The sequence below is a fragment of the Pogona vitticeps genome, chromosome 1, assembly GCF_051106095.1.
Source record: "Pogona vitticeps strain Pit_001003342236 chromosome 1, PviZW2.1, whole genome shotgun sequence".
Taxonomy (NCBI): Eukaryota; Metazoa; Chordata; class Lepidosauria; order Squamata; family Agamidae; genus Pogona; species Pogona vitticeps.
The window spans coordinates 101,225,418-101,247,459 of record NC_135783.1 but is presented as its reverse complement, the minus strand read 5'-3'; the positions used below and the strand labels follow the sequence as shown (position 1 = coordinate 101,247,459).

The 22,042-nt window shown below is 40.1% G+C and overlaps 1 protein-coding gene across 1 annotated transcript in view; it reads right to left on the bottom strand.

Moving 5' to 3' along the window:
- Nucleotides 1-11,209: 11,209 nt before the first annotated feature.
- The window catches only part of SIM1 (SIM bHLH transcription factor 1), a 71,944-nt gene continuing 61,111 nt past the window's right edge, over nt 11,210-22,042 (bottom strand). The window contains exons 10-11 of the mRNA XM_020779522.3: nt 14,760-15,168; nt 11,210-12,464 (exon numbers count right to left, since the gene is read on the bottom strand). Coding sequence (XP_020635181.2) covers nt 11,725-12,464; nt 14,760-15,168 — 1,149 coding nt within the window. The 3' untranslated portion in view covers nt 11,210-11,724. The remainder of the gene's footprint in view (nt 12,465-14,759; nt 15,169-22,042) is intronic.

The window sequence follows — 22,042 nt, the reverse complement described above, 5'->3', positions numbered from 1 at the left end:
TATCCCAAAAATAAGCCCCAGGTAGGTGAAACCCAACCCTCCACCATTGTGCAGCAACCAGAAGACAACAACATGACTGTATTTGAATAAATGTAGATTGTTGTGCATGAAAACAATAAAACATCCCCTGAAAATAAGCCCTAATGCATTTTTGGAGCAAAAATTAATATAAGACCCTGTCTTATTTTTGGAGAAACACAGTAACAATCAACATGATGGGAAAAAAATATCCTTTGCTTGCCAGGTCAAAGCTTCCAGGAAAGCTGTGACAATGTTAACCAACATTATGATACTACAGTAAAAGAGAAAGGTTCTTTGGACCAGATATTAAATATTTACTAATGCATTTCCTCTCAGGTTTTTATCATAAAACTCTAATTTAAATTTCCGGTGTTAACATGTAAAAATAAAAATCCATCAACCTGACCACTGTTACTGTATGTCTGAACTTGGTTGCCTTACCCTATACAATGGAAATATACCCTATGCTAAGGAAAGTATGCAGTAACTGTGAGGTGATGTAGCAGAGACAGTGGCTTCAGTCCCCCATATATTCTTTTCTGCTGGAGGATAGAACTAAATATTCCTGTACTATATCCCTCAGGTTTCAAGGGTGATTTCTGTACCATCCATGGTATTAAAATAAGATTCACCTGCCCACCTGGTCAGCTTCTGAAAGAGGAAAGGGAATGTCATATTATTATTTATGTCTGGCAACATGACTTCTTGGTATAACCCTGATGCCAGCTACCTAGACAGACATCTGATGCCTAGACAGACATCTATCCATTAGGTACTAATGGTGGGCCTGTAGGACCAGAACATAGAGATACTAAAGCTCCCAGGATTCCCCAGCCATTGATAGTAAATATTATTGATGCTTCTCCAACATCTGTGAAGAAAGCAGCAACCTGATTACATGAGATATGAGATGTATGGGCTGCTGGAAAGATGGGTTTTGATGTACTCCCAATATTGCAGAATAGACCTCACGACTGGAGAAACAAATTGCTGAGAGCCTCCAGTTCCACTGGTAAGTAAATTGCATCCTACTGCCTGAGGTTCAGATGTGACTAAACGTCTCATCACTTCCTGATTCTAGCACCGAGCAATTCTCACCATGTGAATTGCCTGAACACAGTTGAACACATGAATTGATATAACTGATATCACATATTCTTAGGGCACTAGGGAAGCTCTCTCTTTTTGTCATATTTTAACTCCCTTTCATATTTTAACTTGTTTTCAGCCCATAAGGACTTTTTTCTTTTTCTCCAAAACTGGAAGTGAACAGAATTGGGGAGGGGGGACATTGTCAAATATGCATCTTAAATCCCTAGTGAAGCGAATATTTAAGTTAGAGGACGAAGGATGTTGGGGCTTAGCTAGGCTGAGGGCTGCAAGGTGGCTTCCCAGGCCACATTTTGACCATCTATATCCAGAATATAGAAATATTGTAAGAAGTGTGATTAAGCAATGTGTGAGTTCAAAAATAATTTAGGTATGTATTACTCAACCATCATAGGAGTCTTACATATACATGAAGAAGCATTTGTCTGTGCAGAAGATACTCATGCATATCACTAAATGTCCTTCAGGTGTGTCTTATTCCTGCAGCAGCACCACACCCTGAAAGCAGAATCTTAATTATAAGGATTACCCTAACTACAGTTTAAGATGGATATTGACAAGAAATAATGTATTTAGAGAAAGGCAAACAAGACAGTAAAGGGTCTGGAAACCAAACCCTACAAGGAACAATTGTGTGAGCTGGGCATGTTTAACATGAAGAGAAGGCTGAGAAGTGATATGATAGCCAGCTCAATTGTTTCAAAGGCTGCCACAGAGAAGGTGGAGCAAGTTTGCTTTGTGCAGCTCTGGAGGGTAGGACCCAACGTATTGGTTTCAGGTTATAAAAAATGAGGTGTTTGACTAAACATTAGGAAAAAAATTGCAACAATCTTCTGGATTGGACTGGAGAGGGTCAAGAAGGGCTGCAGAGAGAGAGGGACACTGGCAGATGGACGTGTCTGAATCCTACTCAAGGGTTTGCATAAATCTTTGGACAGCATTGTGGTTCCTGAAGAGTGACAACCAGAGGTAAAAAAACAACAACCCTCTTCTGTGCAAAAGGGCCAGTTTATGACTGCAGACAGGATCAAGAAAGCAGACAGAGACTGTATGTTGGTAGGTGTATTTTTTAAAGAAAAGAAATCTTCACATAATAAATACATCTTATACACATTGACTTCAAATTTACTTCAGAAATCTATTTACAATATAAATAATTAAAAATGGGAACACTGTTTCTCCAAGATATTGGCAACAAAGCTAAGTTGAGTTTCCTACATTACATTCCAAAGGAAAACGTCAAAGTACAGATGTTATGCTACAATGTCACTAGAACCTGAACATTGCAAGTCATGGGATTTATGCTGCGGCGGTTGTGCACTCTTGCCACCCATACGTGGCAACTCTTCTTCCCACCCTGCCCGCAAAACGCCTTGGTTCCAGTCACATGCAAGTTGCACAGAAGCTCTGACGCGCTCAAAGCAATTTCTCCGTTCATTTCAATGCTGAGAGTGTACATTCCTTTACTTCGGCACTTCTCCCAGCCTGCCACTCTCTCCCAATGAGTTGGACTACAAATTCCATCAACCTCAGCCAGCTTGGCCAATGGCCAAGCAGCCCCCTCCATTAGAGTGAAAGGGGAAAAAAATCTGTGTTTGCGAAACCCCCAATGTGTACCTTAGAGTGCTCACAGAACTCCAGATCAGTACACATGATAGAAGGGAAAGGTCTACTGATTTCTGTGGGCGTTATTTCCAAATAAACTATTTCCAAGCAATATTCCTACAGACAGATCCTAAGCATCCTTATTTAGAAATAATTTCTTAAGAATGGATGGGAGCTGCTTTGACATCAGTTCAATTAGGAATAGTCTGTGACTATGGAAGTCGAACAGCAAACATGAAATATATCATTACGTAGGGGAGAGGTGCTCTCAAGTATAGCAATATGTTTTAGACTTTCCCCCTTGCATTTTAAGAGAAAATGAGAAAGTGTCAATACTTAACATAAAGATATTTGTGCATAATGTCTTTTTTTTTAAAAAAATGTAAAACACTGCTCTTTTATAATCAGCTTATGTTTTAGAATATCATTCCACTTGAAAACTAAGTCACATGCATTAAACTTAAATAATAAGTTTTAAAAATATATTTAAATGACTACAATAATAATTTAACATACTTGCTTTTGCTGTTAGAAAGAGAGGTTGATAGCAGTAAGAACAGAACTATAGAAAGTTGGTGTTTTTTTCAAGAGCTTGGAAATGTTAAATTTTGGGGGGCTACTACTTTCAGAATTTCTAAGACCACATGCCCAACAGGTGTGGTCCAGAAAAGAGAGGAATTTTTCCAATGTTCTGATTTTTCACCTTGAAAGTCAGATTCAGTTAAAGTTGTTAATTTTAGTGATTTCAGTGCACATAACTAGGACCAGATCAGGCTCTTCAATATGAACCCACTTTTCCTTGTAGCCCTTACAAATACACGTCCCCACTAATCTGCTCCTGAAGACTCAGAGAGTCTCCAGAACATGTATGTGGAAAGGGCGGGCTGCAGCAGACAGAGAGGGAATATTTCAGTCCTGTCTCCTTTGGATCCAATTGTTGTCAATAGTACCAATTTTGCTCTGTACTCTGTGAAGACTTCACCACGCAATGGATGCAATTCTCAGTACACTTGGGGTAAATGACATTGAACTTAATAAGATTTACTTCTTAGTATACATGTATATGACTGTACTACAAGAGTAATAAATGAACTATCTGTGTTACTTTTCTTCCTATCTGAAGCCAAGATTAACAAGCCTTCTGCATGAGTGAAATAAATATTGGTTGTCCATAAAAGCAGATAACCTGACTGATGGAAAACAGCAAAATGATAACCCAAAGTGAGGTGACAAGATGCATCCGTGTACTCCAAAACTTGCAAAAAGCTTATATTTTGACATTTGCCTTTTAAGTGCTAAGTGAATTAGTAGCTGCAGAGACACACTTCAGTTTTAGCAAATACATTGTAGCAATGCTCAAATGATGGTGGAAAACTGTGATTTAATTATAGGAAAGCAAATATTTGAAATTCAAATTAGAGTTTATACCTGCTCTAAACATCCTTTGGAAATCTTTGAGATGAGGAAGGACATCATGTCCGCATCAACTTTATATAAGATTTGTTAAGTGCTCCAGAATAAAATAATAAAATCTTGATTCAAACAAATTGTCCACATTTTGACTGTATGAAAAATATCCTGTCATATGTAAAAACATAAATAAATAAAGGTTCTGAGAACAAGACTGAAGCATTTCTGCCAAGACAATCTCTTTGTATTTTGCAAGAAGAAGAAGAAAGGGCATAGCCCCATGTTCTATGTACTATTTCAAATTAGACAGAACAGCACAATTATTTCAGATTAATAGTTGGTAGTTTTCCCCTGGAGACTTTTATTAACACTTCATTGTGAGGAGATCTAGCTGAGGTTTGAGCAAATGCCCTTTCTGGCTTACACAGCTACACAAAATGGACGTCTTCTCATGCTTCATGTTATGAGATTCTAAATAACTAAGCAAGTTATTCTCTTCTTGGGAACCACAGGATTTCAGCTTTTATTTTTGTGAAGCTCACAAATTATTACAGTTCTAAATGCAATTAAGGGAGTAGATTAAGTTCGTTTCATTTTTCTGCTCTAACATATTTAGGAACAAGACTGGCTTCTGCAATGAACGTGAAGATGGTGCCTTATCCCACACAGCCTAACGGGAGAGTCAGAGCTGTCTATGGAGAATATTCATTCACTCACTCTAAAATACTCAACACAGAGCGTACTCATGCCTGCTAGCATGTGGAGGAAGCAACTTGTGAACCAGCTCTAATTCATCACCTAAAATGAATACCAAAGATTCAAAGTCAGAATTTTAAAGTGGTAACTGCTCAAAATCCTTTCGCAGGTGGATGACTACCAGCTTTGCTTTCTTCCACAGCTGGCTCTTTTATTCGCAACTTTTTTTCCATCCATTTATGAGGAAATTAGTGGATTTGCATGTTTTTAAGATGAAAAACTTCAATGAATGTGAAAAGTTCTAATCAATCTGAACTGTGCTCCTGCCACAGTGCAATTCCAAAGCCAGCCATTCGTTAGTCGGACTTGATCTGTTAAATTACCTGTAGATTCCACAAAACAGGTAATTTGTTGTCTTACTCCTCTCTAAATTAACATTATTTCCATGAGCTGTGGGTCTTATTGTTTGTGTGACAGGTAAAGTCTTTAGAGTGTGATAGCATCACGGACAGCCTATTGTCTGAGATGCTTATTCTGCCATTGCCCTACTCTCCACATTTGGGCTATGAACTTTGACTGGAAACATCAAAATATCCAGGAGCCAGAAGGCAATAATTCATGAAATTTCCCAATCTTACAAAGTTACAATTTTTAAACCTGGAAAAATCAAATTAATTCCAGGATTCTTGATTATTTTACTTTTATTACAGCCTGAGTCGGCTTTCCTTCTAGAATGCCACAATTTCTTAAAAATAAATTTCTCTATGGTTGTTGTGGGTTTTTCAGGCTCTTTGGCCATGTTCTGAAGGTTGTTGTTCCTAACGTTTCGCCAGTCTCTGGGGCTGGCATCTTCAGAGAACAGAGTGCTGTCCTCTGAAGATGCCGGCCCCAGAGACTGGCGAAACGTTAGGAACAACAACCTTTAGAACATGGCCGAAGAGCCTGAAAACCCCGCAACAACCATTGGATCCCGGCCGTGAAAGCCTTCGCGAATACAAATTTCTCTATGTTAATACTCCCATTTGTTAGCAAATCTTGTTGAAAAAGGGATTCAAATGTATAGACTGTTCCATTAAATTAAATCTATCAATTAAACATGCTTATAAGTGGTGCATGTGGTGGAAAAGTATAATTAAATGTAATTGTCACACATCACAGTCTACAAACAGTTTGCAACCTTTTTCTTTGTATAGGAATGTTTGCAACAAATTAGGGATGGGCACAATATAGCAATCCTAAATCTAAACTAGCATAAATTTGTGCCAATTATGTCAAGAACCACCTATATTAAACAAAATAAAATAAATTGGAATCAAAAGAGATTTGGGTTTTGAACTTGGAATATTTTAAAATCTTGCTTATGGGGTCTGAGGAACTTTAAAAAAAACAGATTTTAACACTTTTTGTTAAAAATGTAAGTGTACTTATAACTCCTTTAAATACTAACATAGTTTAGTAATTTTATGCTAAAGACATCAGAAATATGGGATCATCCATCTTTTCAGGATGAAAGCCTTATTCAGGTTTTATACAATCCAACATTCTGAACACACCTGGAGGAGAGCACCTTACTTCGTCCATTCTGTCATCCCCTTTTTCCTGGTTTCAATCCTAAGTCTGAAGAGACGTTTCTGCTCACATGTAGGCTTTCCATGTGGGCAAGGCAAGACACCCTGAATTTCCTGAGGTCTCATTCAGTAAATTAGAAGATACACACTATCTGAAAGTAGGATGTTTATGCAGTTTTAGAGTTGAAATGTGCACAAGGCCAGATTCACTTCACTAACTTGAGAAGTTATCTTATTTCTTTTGGACACCTGTCAACATTTTTGCCTGCATATACTTATTGTGAACTACAGACAGAAAGAAGCACTACCTATCTGGCGTGATTTGAAATTCATGGACATCACAAATCTAAGTATCTTTGTCTAATACTCTAATTCATAGGAAAACTCAGGTTTCAGACTTGGAAATTATACCTATCAGGGCTGCAACTTATGCACAGCCATTTGTATGTCATTTTGTTTCAATGGGGCTTGTACAGCGTGCAAACTAGGATTAAACTGTTTGCAATCAAGCATGTCCTGCACAAACTTCTACAGATGTACAAGGTATTCAGTTACAAAGGTTCCCTCTGAAGTGAAGGATGAGGATGACAGCTGTGACAGATAGGATCAAGGTAGTGAGCTCCCAGTTTTGTTACAACTGTAAAAAAATTCCAAATATTTCAATATACCTTATGTACTTGTCAAAACAATAGAAAGTTTACAGTGTTTGACAGATACTGAAAAGTTTGAAATCAGAGGCACAAGAGCTAAATATACCAGTAAATAAAAATCCAAAAATATGTTCTTAAATACTTGTATCATTGCCCAAGCATGTACATTCCAGGATGCGGTCCTAAAGAAATTTAACAGTGAAGGAAGTTTTTTTAAGACTATGTGAAACTTATTTTTGAGCAAACCTGCATCTTTAAATTGAGTAAGGCAGGTTAGATTGTTCCAACCAATGGCCGGAATGCACTTGAAAAACCTCCTACTGACTCCCTACCCCCTCTAGATCAAGTTAGTATTGCCAACAGTTGGGAATAATGAAAAGTGTGCATAAGAACATAAGCACAGCCTTGCTGGATCAAAACAATGTTCTATTCACAAAATAGCCAACTGGACACCTATAAGAAGTTCACAAGCAGTGCTCCAACACTTTCCTGCTCATATTGCCCAGTAATGAGAAGCACACTGACTATGGTATCTGAGGCGCAACTCCACTAAATTAGTTTGAGAACATCTGTGGTCCACTAAGTATGGCAAGGTCAAAGGAGCCCAATCCTGTTTTAGAATCCCATGAGGCAGGAAATGACCATAAATCCTGGATAAAGAAAAAGTTGGCCATGCCTAAGTTAGACCATCACTAGTGTAGTAGAATATTAACCAATAAATGGAATTGACCATTTACACACCGCATGTGTAATGGGCTGAGAAGAAACGGTAAGGTGTCAAAGGGCATGTCTGTTTGTGTCACATGGTCTAATCTCTGCACCAGCTGTTCTCCTGCCCTCAGATGTGTGACTGCCAATCTAGATATTTTTTGTATTAAATATAGGGTACACCATCTTGTCCTTCAAATGTATGGTCTAGTATCTGTTAAAGCTATGCACCTAGACTCATAAAAGCTCCACTGAATGGTTCTCAAAATCAGCTTTCTCTGACAAATAATTTACTAAAGCTATATCTAAATTGGGGGGAAAAAACACCTTTCCAATAACAAAACTAATCCTACTAAAACAGAAATTTTGGGAATTGACCTATAATAATCCAATAAGTATACAAGCAGTATCTCTGCATTTTTGTGAGAAAACAGAATAGGAAGAAACAATGTCTTCCAAGCTTGCCAGTTGATATGTATTTGAAGGAAAATGCTACCTCTTTTTTTTCTGATTTCTAATCTAATTGATGCAGTTCTATGCTGAGCAAATTACAGTTGAACAATAATAATAATAACTGTGTGCCCTCAAGTCAATTCTGAGTTATAGCAACCCTTTTCAGGGTTTTATATTTATCAGATCATTACATGGCACTTGTTTAATTGGATTCATTAGATTGCTAATTCAATTGTAAACATGTTTAATGGAAGTAAAGCTCATTGATTCCAGTGAGGAATGCTTTGAAGCTAGTGGCTTAAGACTATAGCAGTCGTGTTCGCTTTCTCAGAATGTTTTCAAACATTGCAACTCATATTATGTTGCACATTTATTGTTCATGATTTTTGAAGGAGCACTGTTGCAACCTACTGAACAATTGATTCAATGGGCCTACTCTAGCTGGAACTAGCTAGATTTTGTCTGAAGCTTTCTAAAACATACATTTACTGAATATTCTGATCTCTTAGTAGGTGTTTCTCACCAAATTCCAGGCAGACTGGGTCAAGTCTTCTTTCATCTCAAGGTGTTTGATTAAAGACTTTTAAAAATCCCTTTAAAGCACAGGTGGGAAAGATGTAGTCCTCTGGCTCCTATTAGCACCAGCAGGCATAGCCAGTGCAACTTCCTCCATCCTTAACTATAGTATCGGCTATGCAAGCCAGCACTGACAAGAGCCATAGTCCTATCACACACTACACATTCCTATAAAAAATAATCTAAACTGATGGTTGCTGGTATAATGTTGCATCTTTATGAACTGGAAGCAAGGGAAATATTGTTATGAAGGGCAGCTGTTGAGCAGCAGCTACTATGCAGCAGAGCAAATCAACAGTCTACAAGGCAGTTCTAAAAATAGATGCAGCCCAAACCAAAAAAAAAAAAAAAAAACAACTTAGAAATTGGACTTTGCATCAGCAACAATTTTGGCATAGGTGTAGCAGAGAGCCTGATCTCGTCTGGTGCCAAATTTGGGGAATTTGGGGCATAGAGTTTTCAAGTTATGCTTTTTTTTTAAAAAAAAAAAGTAACATTGTTTTAACCCCCCCCCCTTTGCAAAAGAAAGCAACACGGCATGTCCCCAAATTTAAAATAGCTCATACAAATTGAAAATATGAGTTTTGCTTATATTGAAACAGAACAGTTGGTCTTACTCACTGCTCTACAGGATATCATCTTGTGCTCACTACCATTCACACTTGTTGAAAAATAGCCATGACAATTGCTTTATGTGTGGATGAGACGTGGTTAACTTCTCATCCAAAAGGATGAAAAATGGAGTCCACTTCTGGGATTTTTCCCTGCTTAGTGTCACTTTGGAAATGGTAGTGAACACAAGAAGTGCTGCCATTGGTGTTGACAACATTCAGCTGCCCTTTGCTATATAAAGCTTAGCATCTTTTGTCCTGCTGGAAATGTGGCCATGACATTATGCAGTAATATTGTATTGGACCATTTCCTGGCATTTTGAATTGTGGATATATAAGCACAATATCCCACATTCATAAACTGGAGAATTGTGGTTGTTATTTTGAAGAACGGCATTCATGTTACAATCACATTGTAACCTGTGTCACTGTTGCTATCACTAATGCACTAGTTGTGATTTCTGTATGAACAGGAATTAAAACTTGTTTGCAGAAAGAAAATAAAGACAGATGGTTGCAGTTTAAACCCAGGGAGATAATGTAATCTCTCTGAAACAGAAAGCAACCTTAAAAGGAAAATATTTGAATCCCCCTATAGGTTGAAGATAGTTTTGTGATTATTTTCAAGACTACTGAGTTATATTTGGCACATATTCCCATGGACTGCAACCCATTGCATCCCATGCAGCTAATGATGTGGATTGCAGTCCATGAATGCTTATACGAGTTCGAATATGATCTTTAAGGTACTGTTTTACAACAACCAATTTGCACTAGCATATTATTGAGCTACAAATGCAGTAGCTCAGAACCAAATGATTAGTGAAATAATCATTGAATCAATGCCTTTTCTGTTTCCCTTTCCCTGTATTTATGGCACATATGACTCTCAAGATGCTGTTGGGCTCTGACAAGACCTAAGCTGTGTGACTAATGACCAAGAAGAATACGAATTGGGCTCCACCAACATCCTGAGGGTGAGAAGTTCCACACCCCTATACGAGTCCTACTCTGTTCTGTCTTATGAAAGATTTGGTTAAAAAAAATGAAAAGAACAAGTTTTCATAGGCTGTTTAACTGCAACACACATTACTCAGGAGCAAGCAGCATTGCCATAAATACATTTACCATCCAAAAATATATCTAGGAAGGGAGAAAATTACTCTCACCCCAGGCCTTAATTACAATCAGTGTCCTTCCGTCTCCACTGACATGTTCCTTATGATTCTGTTGGTGCATTTTCAGCTTATTCTGAAACTAAGCAAACCAGCCATTTAGCCTGTTCTGTGGGCTTTTCTTCTCTCACTTTTCATTCAGAGGATTGTGTTTCGTGGTTTTCTTTTTTTATTAAACCTCTATCTCTGACCATCCCACCTGTATGCCTCCACCTCAAGTGGACTGTTCTCCTTCCGGCTTTTCTAGCAAAACAGACATTCCCACCCCCTTCCAACGCACTCATTGTTAGACTGGAATCAGTGCAGAGTGTGTGTCCAACTGTGGGAACTGAATCATGCTTGAGCATTCCGCTGCTTCCTGCTTACCGACTATTGTGTTCTTTTCCAAATCATAACCATTGTTCACAAACGTCATCACAATTCAAAGGGTTCCTCTACTCTTAATCCATGCAGCTACTCCTCTCACCTTATAGAAATCAGGCTACAAATGCCTTTCCCTTCCCACCTCTCCTCCTGGAACATGCAGTCCTCTTTGCCCATGTTTGCCCAACGTATGTACCTCCAAGGCCAACACTTCTAAAATTGTCAGTAGCCACAGCAAATAACCATGCTGATGTTGTAGCTGTGGGATAGCCATTCTTTACAGCACTTAGGGAGCAGGAGCTGTATACACAGAACATCAGCTGCTTTGCATTTTAATGTATGCTTCACTTTTTTTTCCTGGATGTAAAAAGCGTAGCAGAGTGGGCTTGTTTTACTAGGGCCAGAGGGGAGCCACCAGCCAAGAAATGGTGCTCTTGACCACTTTGTTCTACGTTGCCAACACAGTGGCCATAAATTGCTCACTTGGCATACCACAGAGGTGCCCAGCTTAGATCTCCTCCACAATGTGCTGCTTTCATTTTGTTCCACTTCCTGCCATTTCTGATGCTACGGCATAATTTAAACAGGAACATGGGCAACCAAGACCTTGCCTCTGCCTTACAAAGATTCTTTCTAGTGCATTGTAGTTTATCAAATGCTGGTAACAACAATGATATTTTAATCATGTGCCTGCAGTTGTATTGCTGCAATCATGTCTTTCCTAGCACAAACAGTAAAAAAAAGGAGAAAGAAATAAAGAGGAGGAGAGAACCACCCATCAGCTTCCATTGGTTATAATAACAGACGTCCCCTTGTGTCCCTGTGCTGGGTCCTGCTGCATCCGTAGGTGAGATGTCACGTCCAAGTGCGATCCATTGCAACCCAAGGAATAGTTTCTAAGTGTTTCACTGTCGTAAAGGTGCTCCAGAGCATAGCCTGTTAATGTGTAGGCATGCTTATCAAAGTACTGCCTATGGGAACTGTAGTAGTTGGGCGAACCTGTGGGGTTATTTGTATCCCCTGGAGTTTGATGAGGAGACATTTCAGAAGGAAGGAAGTCTTTAGCTATGATCAAACTTGATTTAGAAATGCGATCAGAATTGGGGCTGCTTATTCTCGAGAGTGTTGTGGGGCTGTTGTCATAGTCATTCTCATGGGGGCTCATCATCTTCCCGTCACGTTGCTGTGTGTGCTCACAAGGAGACGTGTTGGAGATGCTGGGTGCCCGGCAGACATCTCCTCTCATCTGCTGTGCCTGGTGGTAGTTTGCAAAACAAACAGTGTGTTTCTTCCCTGCTCCATTAATGGAAACCAGCTGATCTGGAGTCGATTTCCGTAACTGCAGCCTGCTCTCCTCTTCTTTAATCATTTGCTGAGTTGCCCTGATGAGAGTTTCAATTTTGCTGGGCTCGTGTGGGCTGCCCTGATAGTGCTCAGAGTGATATCTGTCCCCTGACTCACTAGCAGAACCAGGGTCTGGGGAACTGACCACACTTTCTTCATCCCAGTGACCTCTTCCTAGAAGGCAAGTAAACCAAAGGAAAAGAGCAATCAGAAACAGGCTGTATAAAGAGCAGAGCAGAACATTTGGAAAGTATGCATTGCCTGTGGGAAGCAGAACTATTCCCCACCCATTTGCTAGCAGCTTTTTGTAGTCCAAAAACGTAATGCAAAATTAATGTTTCGAAGCTCTGTTCCCTCTTCCCCCATTTGCCCTTTTAAGATAGCCAGCTCACAATACTGCACAAAGGCACAACTGGTGCAAGGTCTAGACTGGATCTGAGAAACCTCCAGACTACAGGCAAAATGCAGATATCCACAGTCTGGACCTCTAGACTTTCCCTGGTCATTCCAAGGCATCTTCTACTCCTCACTGTTCTGTCTGCCGGCTACAAAGCTGATAGAGGGAACTTGACACAAGTGTATCAAGGCAAATACCTACATGTAAGGGGGGGAAAAGTGTCTTCCGTCACTCTGTGTAGTACCAAGGAAAGAACCAGATTTATAATTCCTCCTTCATACACAGTAGGTCTAGATCAGGTTTGGATCTAGACTGCTGCATAGAACTTGGCAAGTGGGGGAAGTCTCCCCCACTCCAGTTTAAATTCTAGGAGAGAGATAGGCAAAGTAGTCCTGTCTAGATTCTACAGATTGCCTTTCCCCTCAGCCAGCACAATCAAAGGTGAGATAAGAGAAGAGTTGTTATCCAGCAACATCGGGGTGGGGGGGCATTGAGGGTGGCTTGTGAGAGGAGCAGGGGGTTAGATGCTCTCTTATAGATGTCCTCTCATTCTTCCTGCAGAATTCTGAGGTGAGATGCTCTGTCATAGTGGTGTACAAGCTGTCCTTGGTCTCTATAACTTACTCTTGGACCCAAAAATCCTATGTCACCTGGATCTCTCTGAGACAGGGAAGTCTAACAAATGTCTGTCTGTCTGTTTAATTTGTATCCTGCTCCCATTAGTGTCACAGCTCTACTCTGGGTGGGTTACAACACATATAATAGAAAACAAAAATAAAAATAGAGACATTAAAACTGACAGCAATAACCCTAAAACACCAAATGGCAATGACTAATCCCCAGAGCAGTTGGAGGAAAAGAGGGGAGGGAAAACAAAAGGTGAGGAAAGTTGGTCAGCTGGGGTAGGTGTGGGAAGCCTCACTGAAATGCAATGTCTTTAATTGCTTCCTAAATGTCCACAGGGAAGGGAGTAGGCAGAGCTCCTCTGGATTATGGTTCCATAAACTTGGAGCCATCACAAAGAAAGCCCATCCTCTTGTAGAGGATTCATTCATTCATTCATTCATTCATTCATTCATTCATTCATTCATTCATTCATCATTCACCTGAAAAGGACACAAGGTGACTTAGCCGCCTAGAGTGGATGAGTAGTCCAGATAGGCGGGAAATAAATAAATAAATAAATAAATAAATAAATAAATAAATAAATAAATAAATAAATAAATAAATAAATAAATAAATAAATAAATAAATACAGTATTAAAAGCTAAGAACAATAAACTGTAGCAGTGTTTAAAAAGAGTATTCCATGTCAGAACACTCATCTCCTATATTAAGGCCATTTCCCCCCTAGAAAACAATCTAATAACAATCACTTAAAACAACTGCATCATTCACTGTATATCTGTAACTGGCACAGAAAGAACAGTTTCAAATTATCATTTTTAAAGCTCAAAACCCTTTAAAAATTGTGGGTCATAGAGAAAGATGTTATCTTTATTAAGAACAAGACATACAGATGAGTGCTAACAAAATCTAAATGGGGTTTGCTTGTTTGTACTTAATAAGCCTGGATAGATGGGCTGGAGTGAGGTTTACCACATGTGTTTTTCTGTGCACATGTGTAAGGGAGAAAGAGGAAGGGAGAGAAAACTAATCAGAAGGGGCAAATTGGGAATCACTGCTACATCCAGATGTCCGTTTTCAATATGTAGTAGCCGGAAACAGGAGATAGTGGGATAGTGTATGTCCATTTTGACAGAAGGCTAGAAGGCTTCTTTTTATGTCAGCAGTGGGTCAAGAAATGGACTTCATTGGCTTCAATGTAGAATTGAAAAAATGGTAACACACAGGAAGCTGACATACTGAATAAACTATTGGTCCATCTAGCCTCCTGTAGTCAACTCTGATTGATAACAGATATTCAGGGTTTCACGCAGGCTTCTACTCAAGCCCTACCTAGTGAAGTACTCAGTGAACCCATCCAAGCAATACTCAGTACTTAAAACTCCTGTTCAGTAGTACTGACACAGCCTATCTTCAAGTAGTTTTTATGTGGTTTCACAACCTACCATGAATCCGGTGAATGGACGTTATATGAGGCATGCTGTTGTTTTCGTAGGCTTCTCTGCTCTCAGGAGAAGATTTGGTGAGGGGAAGGCCAGATTGAGAACCCCACCATGTTTCCCTTCCAGACTGTGGTGTGCCAAGGAAGTATCGACCCGCCTCACACCTGCCTGCATCACAGGCTGGACTATGGAAGTGTCTGTCATCAGCCAGCCTGGAATGGTCAAGTGCAAAACCATAACAGAGAGCACCACGGTCCGCGTACTGTCTATAGGCACAGGAAACATCATGATGCTGGGAGCTGGGTCTTTCGGAGGGGTCCATTAACTGAGGAGATGCGGTGTCAGTGAGTGGGCTTCCACCCCACTGGCTTTCATGGTCAGACTCAGATCTTTCAGTGTGAAATCCAGAATACTGCAGTATAAAAAAGAAAAAGATACTGGGATGGGATGGGATGTAACATGCAATTGGATTTCAACCCACAAATTAGGGGAGCTGGAACTTTTCTGGTGAGGGGATGATAATGCAATACATACAGAGGGCACCACCCTATGAATAGATGCACCAAATAAGACATGTCCTGCTTAGTTTGGACCATAGATTGGAAAGTTACTTTTTAAAGTAATGCACAATGAAAAGTTTTACAAAGCCCCACTAAGTCATTCCTTACCATTAATTTTCAGCTTTTTTTAAAAAAAAAAATAGTAACTGTAATAAATTAATTAATCATTAATTTTTAGTGCTTTGTTGTTTTTTTAGCGATGGCCAGACAAAACATGGAAAAAAATTCTACAAAAAATAATTATAAAAAAACCAACAGGATTTATTACACTCCTCTCAAAAATGCTAACATTATTTCCATTGGATATGTTTCTTTTGCAATGTAACTCTCTTTTGCAATGTCACTCTCTAATTGTCAGAAAAGTATTTCATTTTAGGTAACTATGTTGCTTGTAATTCATTTAAATAAATAAATAAATAAATAAATAAATTATTTCCAAGTTTATAAATCTAATCTGTCCTGATTCTGCAGTGATCTGCAAATTTTTTTAAAAGTACATAGAAAATATTATTTAAATATATATTTTGAATTATTCATTTACAAAATGTATTTCTAAAGTGTATTTTCTGCCAAAGCATTCGTCTCTAAGTACGTTGGCTGAAATCCTGTTGCACAACTTGATGCAACGTGATGTGGATGATGCCATCAGTCGCAGCCATATTGTGGCCATTTCAAGACAATAAAAAAACTTCTTAGATTCCCTCCACCTCCTGGTTTTGGAGATTCTTAGGCATCTCTTTCATCTTGGGGCTGCCATTAGGAGCCACAGAATGGGAGACAGAATGACCTAAAGCCAGAAAAATGGCATTATTGGTCCTGGTAATGGAACTAAGATTGGTAGCAGTGATTTTCCAGCTTAAAATCATTTCCCCTTCCATTCCATGGCTCCTGATTTCTGACCCAGGATGAAGAGGGTCCCTAGGAATCCTCAAGACCTGTGGGGGGAGGGGCTCTTGGGAGTATTTCATTGCTGCCAAAAGGCCATGGCATGACTGTGGCTAATGATGTCACCCTTGTTGCATGAAATAAAGTTGTGCAACAGGATTTCAGCCAGTCCTAATTTGTGCATTGTTAGATGCACTTTGGTTTATTAAGACAAGATGTTCATTACAGAATATGATGACAGGAGATATCCCAAAGGTAGCTGTGTCCCAGCCTTTACATTAGTCTGGGGAGTCCCAATTCACACCAGAATTCACCAGAAACAATTCACCCAACATCTCTACTTACATACTGCTTCAACAGCTGATAAACCTGTGTTCTAGATATTAAAAGATCATTGTTTCCCAAACTTTTCAATACAGACTTAGATGGTTTTGGTTTTCATTCCTACCTTCTTAACTGCAAATTGATCATTTTCCAATTTCTATTTGCCATACTATAAGTAACCCCCAGTATTCACAGCTAACACCAACGTACTCACCAAAAAGGTATTTAGGAATCACTGGTATGATATTGAGTTTTTCTTTCACAATGCAATAGTAGGCAAGTATCTATTCAAACTTTATCATCGAAAAGCTGGAGGAGGGAACTAGAGGGTCAGCCATTCTAGACTTACTACTTACTAATAGGGAGGAAATAGTTGAGGGAGGGGAAATTGTAGGAACTTTAAGAGAAAGCGACCATGTCATATTCAGGCAAGGGTAACTGTACCAAATCAGACCAATGTTCTAGATTTAAGAGAGCTGACTTTAACAAACCAAGAGATGTAATAGGAAAGATTCAGTGGATGGAAATCTTAAAGGCGAAAACAGTTCATGATGCTTGGGAAACCCCGAAAGGCAAGATAATAAAGGCCCAAAACCAAAACAATACCACAGAGAAAGAAAAACAAGAGACGTCTGACAAGACCCCCATGGATGCACACAGAGCTCCCTGACAAGCTAAGGGACAAAAAGAATAAGTATAAAAAACTGAAAAAGGGGCTCATAAGTAGAACAGAATACCAGCAAATAGCTCAAATCTGCAAGGATGGAGTTAGGCTAAGGTTCAGAATGAGCTAAGACTTGCAAAAAATGCCAAAAATAACAAAAAAAAGAGAGGTTGTTTCAACACGTAAGGAGCAAGAGGAAAATCAAGGAAATGGTTGGTCCACTAGTGGGAGAAGATGACAAGAAGGTGACAGGCAAAGGGAGAAAGCAGAACTGCTTAATTCCTTTTTTAAAAAAAATCTGTATTTACGCAAAAGGAAAAATTGGTCCACCCTGTGGGAGACAGGAGAGGGAAGCAGGTCAAAATAGGTAAGGAAGTGGTAAAAGAACACCTAGCTGCTTTGAATAGGTTCAAGTCTCCTGGACTGGATGGTTTCCATCCCAGGGTACTAAGAGAACTGGCAGATGTGACCTTGGAACCACTGAATGAAATCTTTGACAGGTCCTGGAACACGGGCAAACTGCCAGAGGACTGGAAAAGATCTGATGGTGGTTCCAATCTTCAAAAGGGGGGGCAGAGTGCATCCAGGAAACTACAGACTAATCAGCTGGACATCAATACCTGGGAAAATCCTGAAAAAAAATTAATTATGCAACAGATTTGTGAGCACCTAGAAAATGACAAGGTGATTACTAGAAGCCAGCATGGGTTTGTTAAGAACAGGTCATGCCAAACAAATCTTATTGCCTTCTTTGATAAAGTGACTGAATTAGTGGACCAAGGAAACACAGTGGATATAGTATACTTAGACTTCAATAAGGCATTTGATAAGGTAGGCCACAACCTACTTCTGCATAAGATAGAACAAAGTGGGATAGACAGCTCAACTACCAGATGGATTTGCAGCTGGCTGACCACCGCACTCAACGTGTGGTCCTCAATGGAACCACATCTACATGGAGGGAAGTGTGCAGTGGGGTCCCTCAAGGTTCTCTCTTGGTCTCAGTGCTCTTCAACATATTCATAAATACCCTGGATGAGAGATTGAAGGAGCATTCATCAGATTTCCTGATGACACAATGCTGGGGGGAACTGCTAATACTTTGGAAAATAGACTCAACCTTCAGAAGGATCTAGACCAGGGGTGTCCAACCTTTCACCTTCACTGGGCCACATTAGAAGATGAACATTTGGTTTGGGCCGCACATACATTTGGTTTGGGCCACATTGGGGGCAGCCCTAGCCGTCCTCCGCAGCCCTGCTCCAAGTACGCTTATCGGCAGCTGCGATCTCAGACAGCAGAGGCTGCCAGCTTCGACTCCGGCAGCTTTATGGGGCCGGGAGGGGGTCCACCTATTGACGGGGACCACGCAATGCAGTCACGCAGCCCCACTGTCCCCTCCCCTCCCACTCCTTCCTTCCTTCCCTCTCTCCCCCTCTACTGTTGTGACATGCCCTGACCACATTCCAGCCGCAAGCGCCGGCAGTGTAACTTGAAACTTTGGAATTACTTTAAAAATAAAAAATTGCACTGGGCCGCATTACGAGCTGACCTGGGCCACATCCGGCCCTCGGCTGCAGGTTGGACAAGCCTGATCTAGACAGTATTGAACATTGGACCCTATCCAGTAAGATGCAGCTTAGTGGTGGGAAAAGTAAGGTCGTGCACTTAGGCAGGAAAAACCAGATGCACAAGTACAGGATAGGTGGTACCTGGCTTGACAGTAGTACCCGTGAGAGGGATTTAGGTGTACTGGTGGATGGCTGCCTAAGGATGAGTCAGCAGTGTGCTGCAGCTGCCAAGAAAGCCAACACCATCCTAGGCTACATTAACAGGGGAATAGTATCCAGATCACAGGAAGTGATAGTACCACTCTATACCACCCTGGTAAGGCTACACTTGGAGTGCTGTGTCCAGTTTTGGTCCCCACAATACAAAAAAGACACTGAGGCCCTGGAAGGGGTGCAGAGAAGAGCAACAAAGATAATAAGGGGATTGGAGGCTAAATCCTATGTAGAATGACTAAAAGAATTAGCTTAGCAAAGAGAAGACTGAGGGGAGACCTGATAGCAGTCTTCCAAGAGCTGAAGGGTTGCTGCAGGGAAGAGGGCATCAGTTTATTCTCCATTGCACCTGAGGGTAGGACAAGAACCAATGAGTGGAAACTCATCAGAGGGAGATCCAACCTGGAAATAAGGAGGAATTTCCTGATGGTGACAGCCATTAAGCAGTGGAACAGCTTGCCTCCCAAAGTTGTGGGTGCCTCATCACTGGAGGTTTTCAAGAAAAGATTGGACAGCCATCTGTCCGAGATGGTATGGGCAGGAGGTTGGACTAGAAGACCTCCAAGGTCCCTTCCAACCCTAAGATGATTCTATGATTCTGTGATTCTGTGATATGTTAAACCCCTACCAGCTTTGTTCAATGAAAGAAACTGGAGCTCTCTCATACCTCCAGAGATTATTCCCATTTTTAGACTCTGAATGTTTGCTAGTTAGTTTGTTTAAATCCATCAAATCAGAGGAATATTAATACTTCTAATCAGGCATCTCCAGAAGCCTAATGGATAATGCATATTTTATTACAGCTAGCCATCTTAAGCAACTTTTCTGGCTGAAAATGGGGTTGTAATAAAATGAATGAATGAACAAATCATTATTTTAATTGCTAGGAAATAAGTCAAAACTGTCACACTTTCAAACAGCTCACCAGCAATAAATTGGGCAAATCTCATGTGCTACAGCTATACACAGTACACAACTGCATGGGTGGGAGAAGAACTGAATGTGATGCTTTATTCCACCTATTCGTTCTAATTGCATAAGTACGAAAGATGAGTGACACTGTCCTTTCCTATGCAGAGCCTTGGTCTGTGTACGTGAAGACAGAGGAGTTAACAGAACCCTATTTTTCCCTCCCCCTCCCCAACAGTTCTTGGTGTTTTATACCAACTGCTGTAGAGAAAAGGTAGCCTCCATGTGGCTGCCGTATCTGCTCAGGTCTCTCTCCCTCCCTATTGTTAGCTGAGTTCAGGATAGTCTATTTTTATTATTTAGGCCAATATAGTCACTATTAACTCAATGTGGGCCAAATACCATTAACTTGGTGACTTAGCTTCATTAGGGCCTCATTACCTTAGTATTTATCCACAGCGGTAATAGCTTTATTATGTTTAGATTACCTATTTTGCCAGTGTTGAAAGCAACAATAAAAGCACAGAAAAAGCTTGAGCCGAAACCAAGAAAAGGATAAGGAGAGCTGATCATGCGGGCAACATCAGCTACAGATGGGGAGGCTCTGTTGCTTTAAATTCTCTGCCTGTGGCATGAAACTGCTGCGGTCACCTGGGCATAGCCAGAAAGAGACAGAAGTAAGCACAGAGTGTGAGAAAGGACACTGGAATTGCCTTCACAGAGGTGGGTAAGCACAGCCAAGCTAGTGTGAGGGATGGAACTGTGTGTGCACCCTTGCCCATTTCCGCTTTCAGCCCACTGCTTGACTCTTAGTGGGTTGTGAGGCTGAATAGTGCATTAAAATATTTTGCTTATTCTTAGAGGCACTCAAAATCTTTCAGGTGATGAATTCTCCGCTCTTTACTTACTTATTGACCTTTGTGGCCATTTATTGCTTCACTATTCGGTATTGCAGTGGATCAACTGTTATCTAACTGGAATAAAAAAGTATTCAGTATTGCAACAGATAAACCTTTTTCTGTCTAGACAAAGAGTCCATGGTGTTTGAAAGATGTCCGAACAGCCTAAATCTTGTGTGGAATGGAGGAAAAACAGATGCAGATCAGCAATAAAAGTTTGTTGCGGTTACTAGATCCATGATTTAGGCAGGATTCTCCAAGATATGTTGGATTACAAATCCTGCCATACCCAACACATGGTAAAATTGTAGGATATGTAGTCCAACACAATTTATTTATTTCATTTAGATACTGCTCCATTTGTGTAAAGCAATATTCAGGGAATTTTAAAAAAATAAAATCAAAAAAGAGATCCAACAATGGAATACAAATAAAATAAAGACCTCAAATGCAAATACCAAGATAAAGGGGCACTTTATAATAAGATGGAAAAGTGATGAAATAGCAGTGGTAGAAAAAAAATCATGAGAGGTTCTCATTTCCTCATGTCCACTCTCTTACAGTTGCCTAATGTGGCTTGTCCAGTCAAATTACAAGATAAAGGGTGAGACAAACACTAAGAGCTTGTTTGGCTGGGGTTCTGCCTGAAATCAATCACCATTTCCCAAAAGGAAAAGGACTAGCAGCAGTAGAGGCTGTACGATCTATTTCTGAACCTCTGTAGTCATCTCAGTACTTTCTGCTAGACTCTGACAAGGAGGGCTGACGTCTCAACTACTAATCCAGTGTGTCAGCAAAGTGACAAGTGATTGGAGAGACAGCATTGACCAAGTAAAGCTTTACTAGAGTCACTCAAGTTACAGTATTCCTCATAAAGATATATTAGGAGCACATGGGGAAGGTGTTTTTTTTAACCCCTTACCTATACAAGCACATTTTGCAACAATATTGCAATAGAAGTTAGTAGGATTGAGTTGGTGCATGCAAATTGCTGAGATGAAAAATAGTAACTTTTCCAATCTTTGCCCCAAAGCCCAATCAACAGAATTAGTAGGACCAAATTACAGGTGACACTAGTCACCTGTCCAAGCCAATATTGTGAACCTATTTGCTTTTGTTTGGAATCAAAAAGTGCCGTGAGGCCTTGCTGTGGAATTTGCCCCTAAACCAACTTATGTCCTATCAATTTTCTGCTAGAACTGTTGCCTTTCCTGGCTGCACTTGTGGGCAAGCAACAGCCTGAAGGAAAACGGTCTCCAGC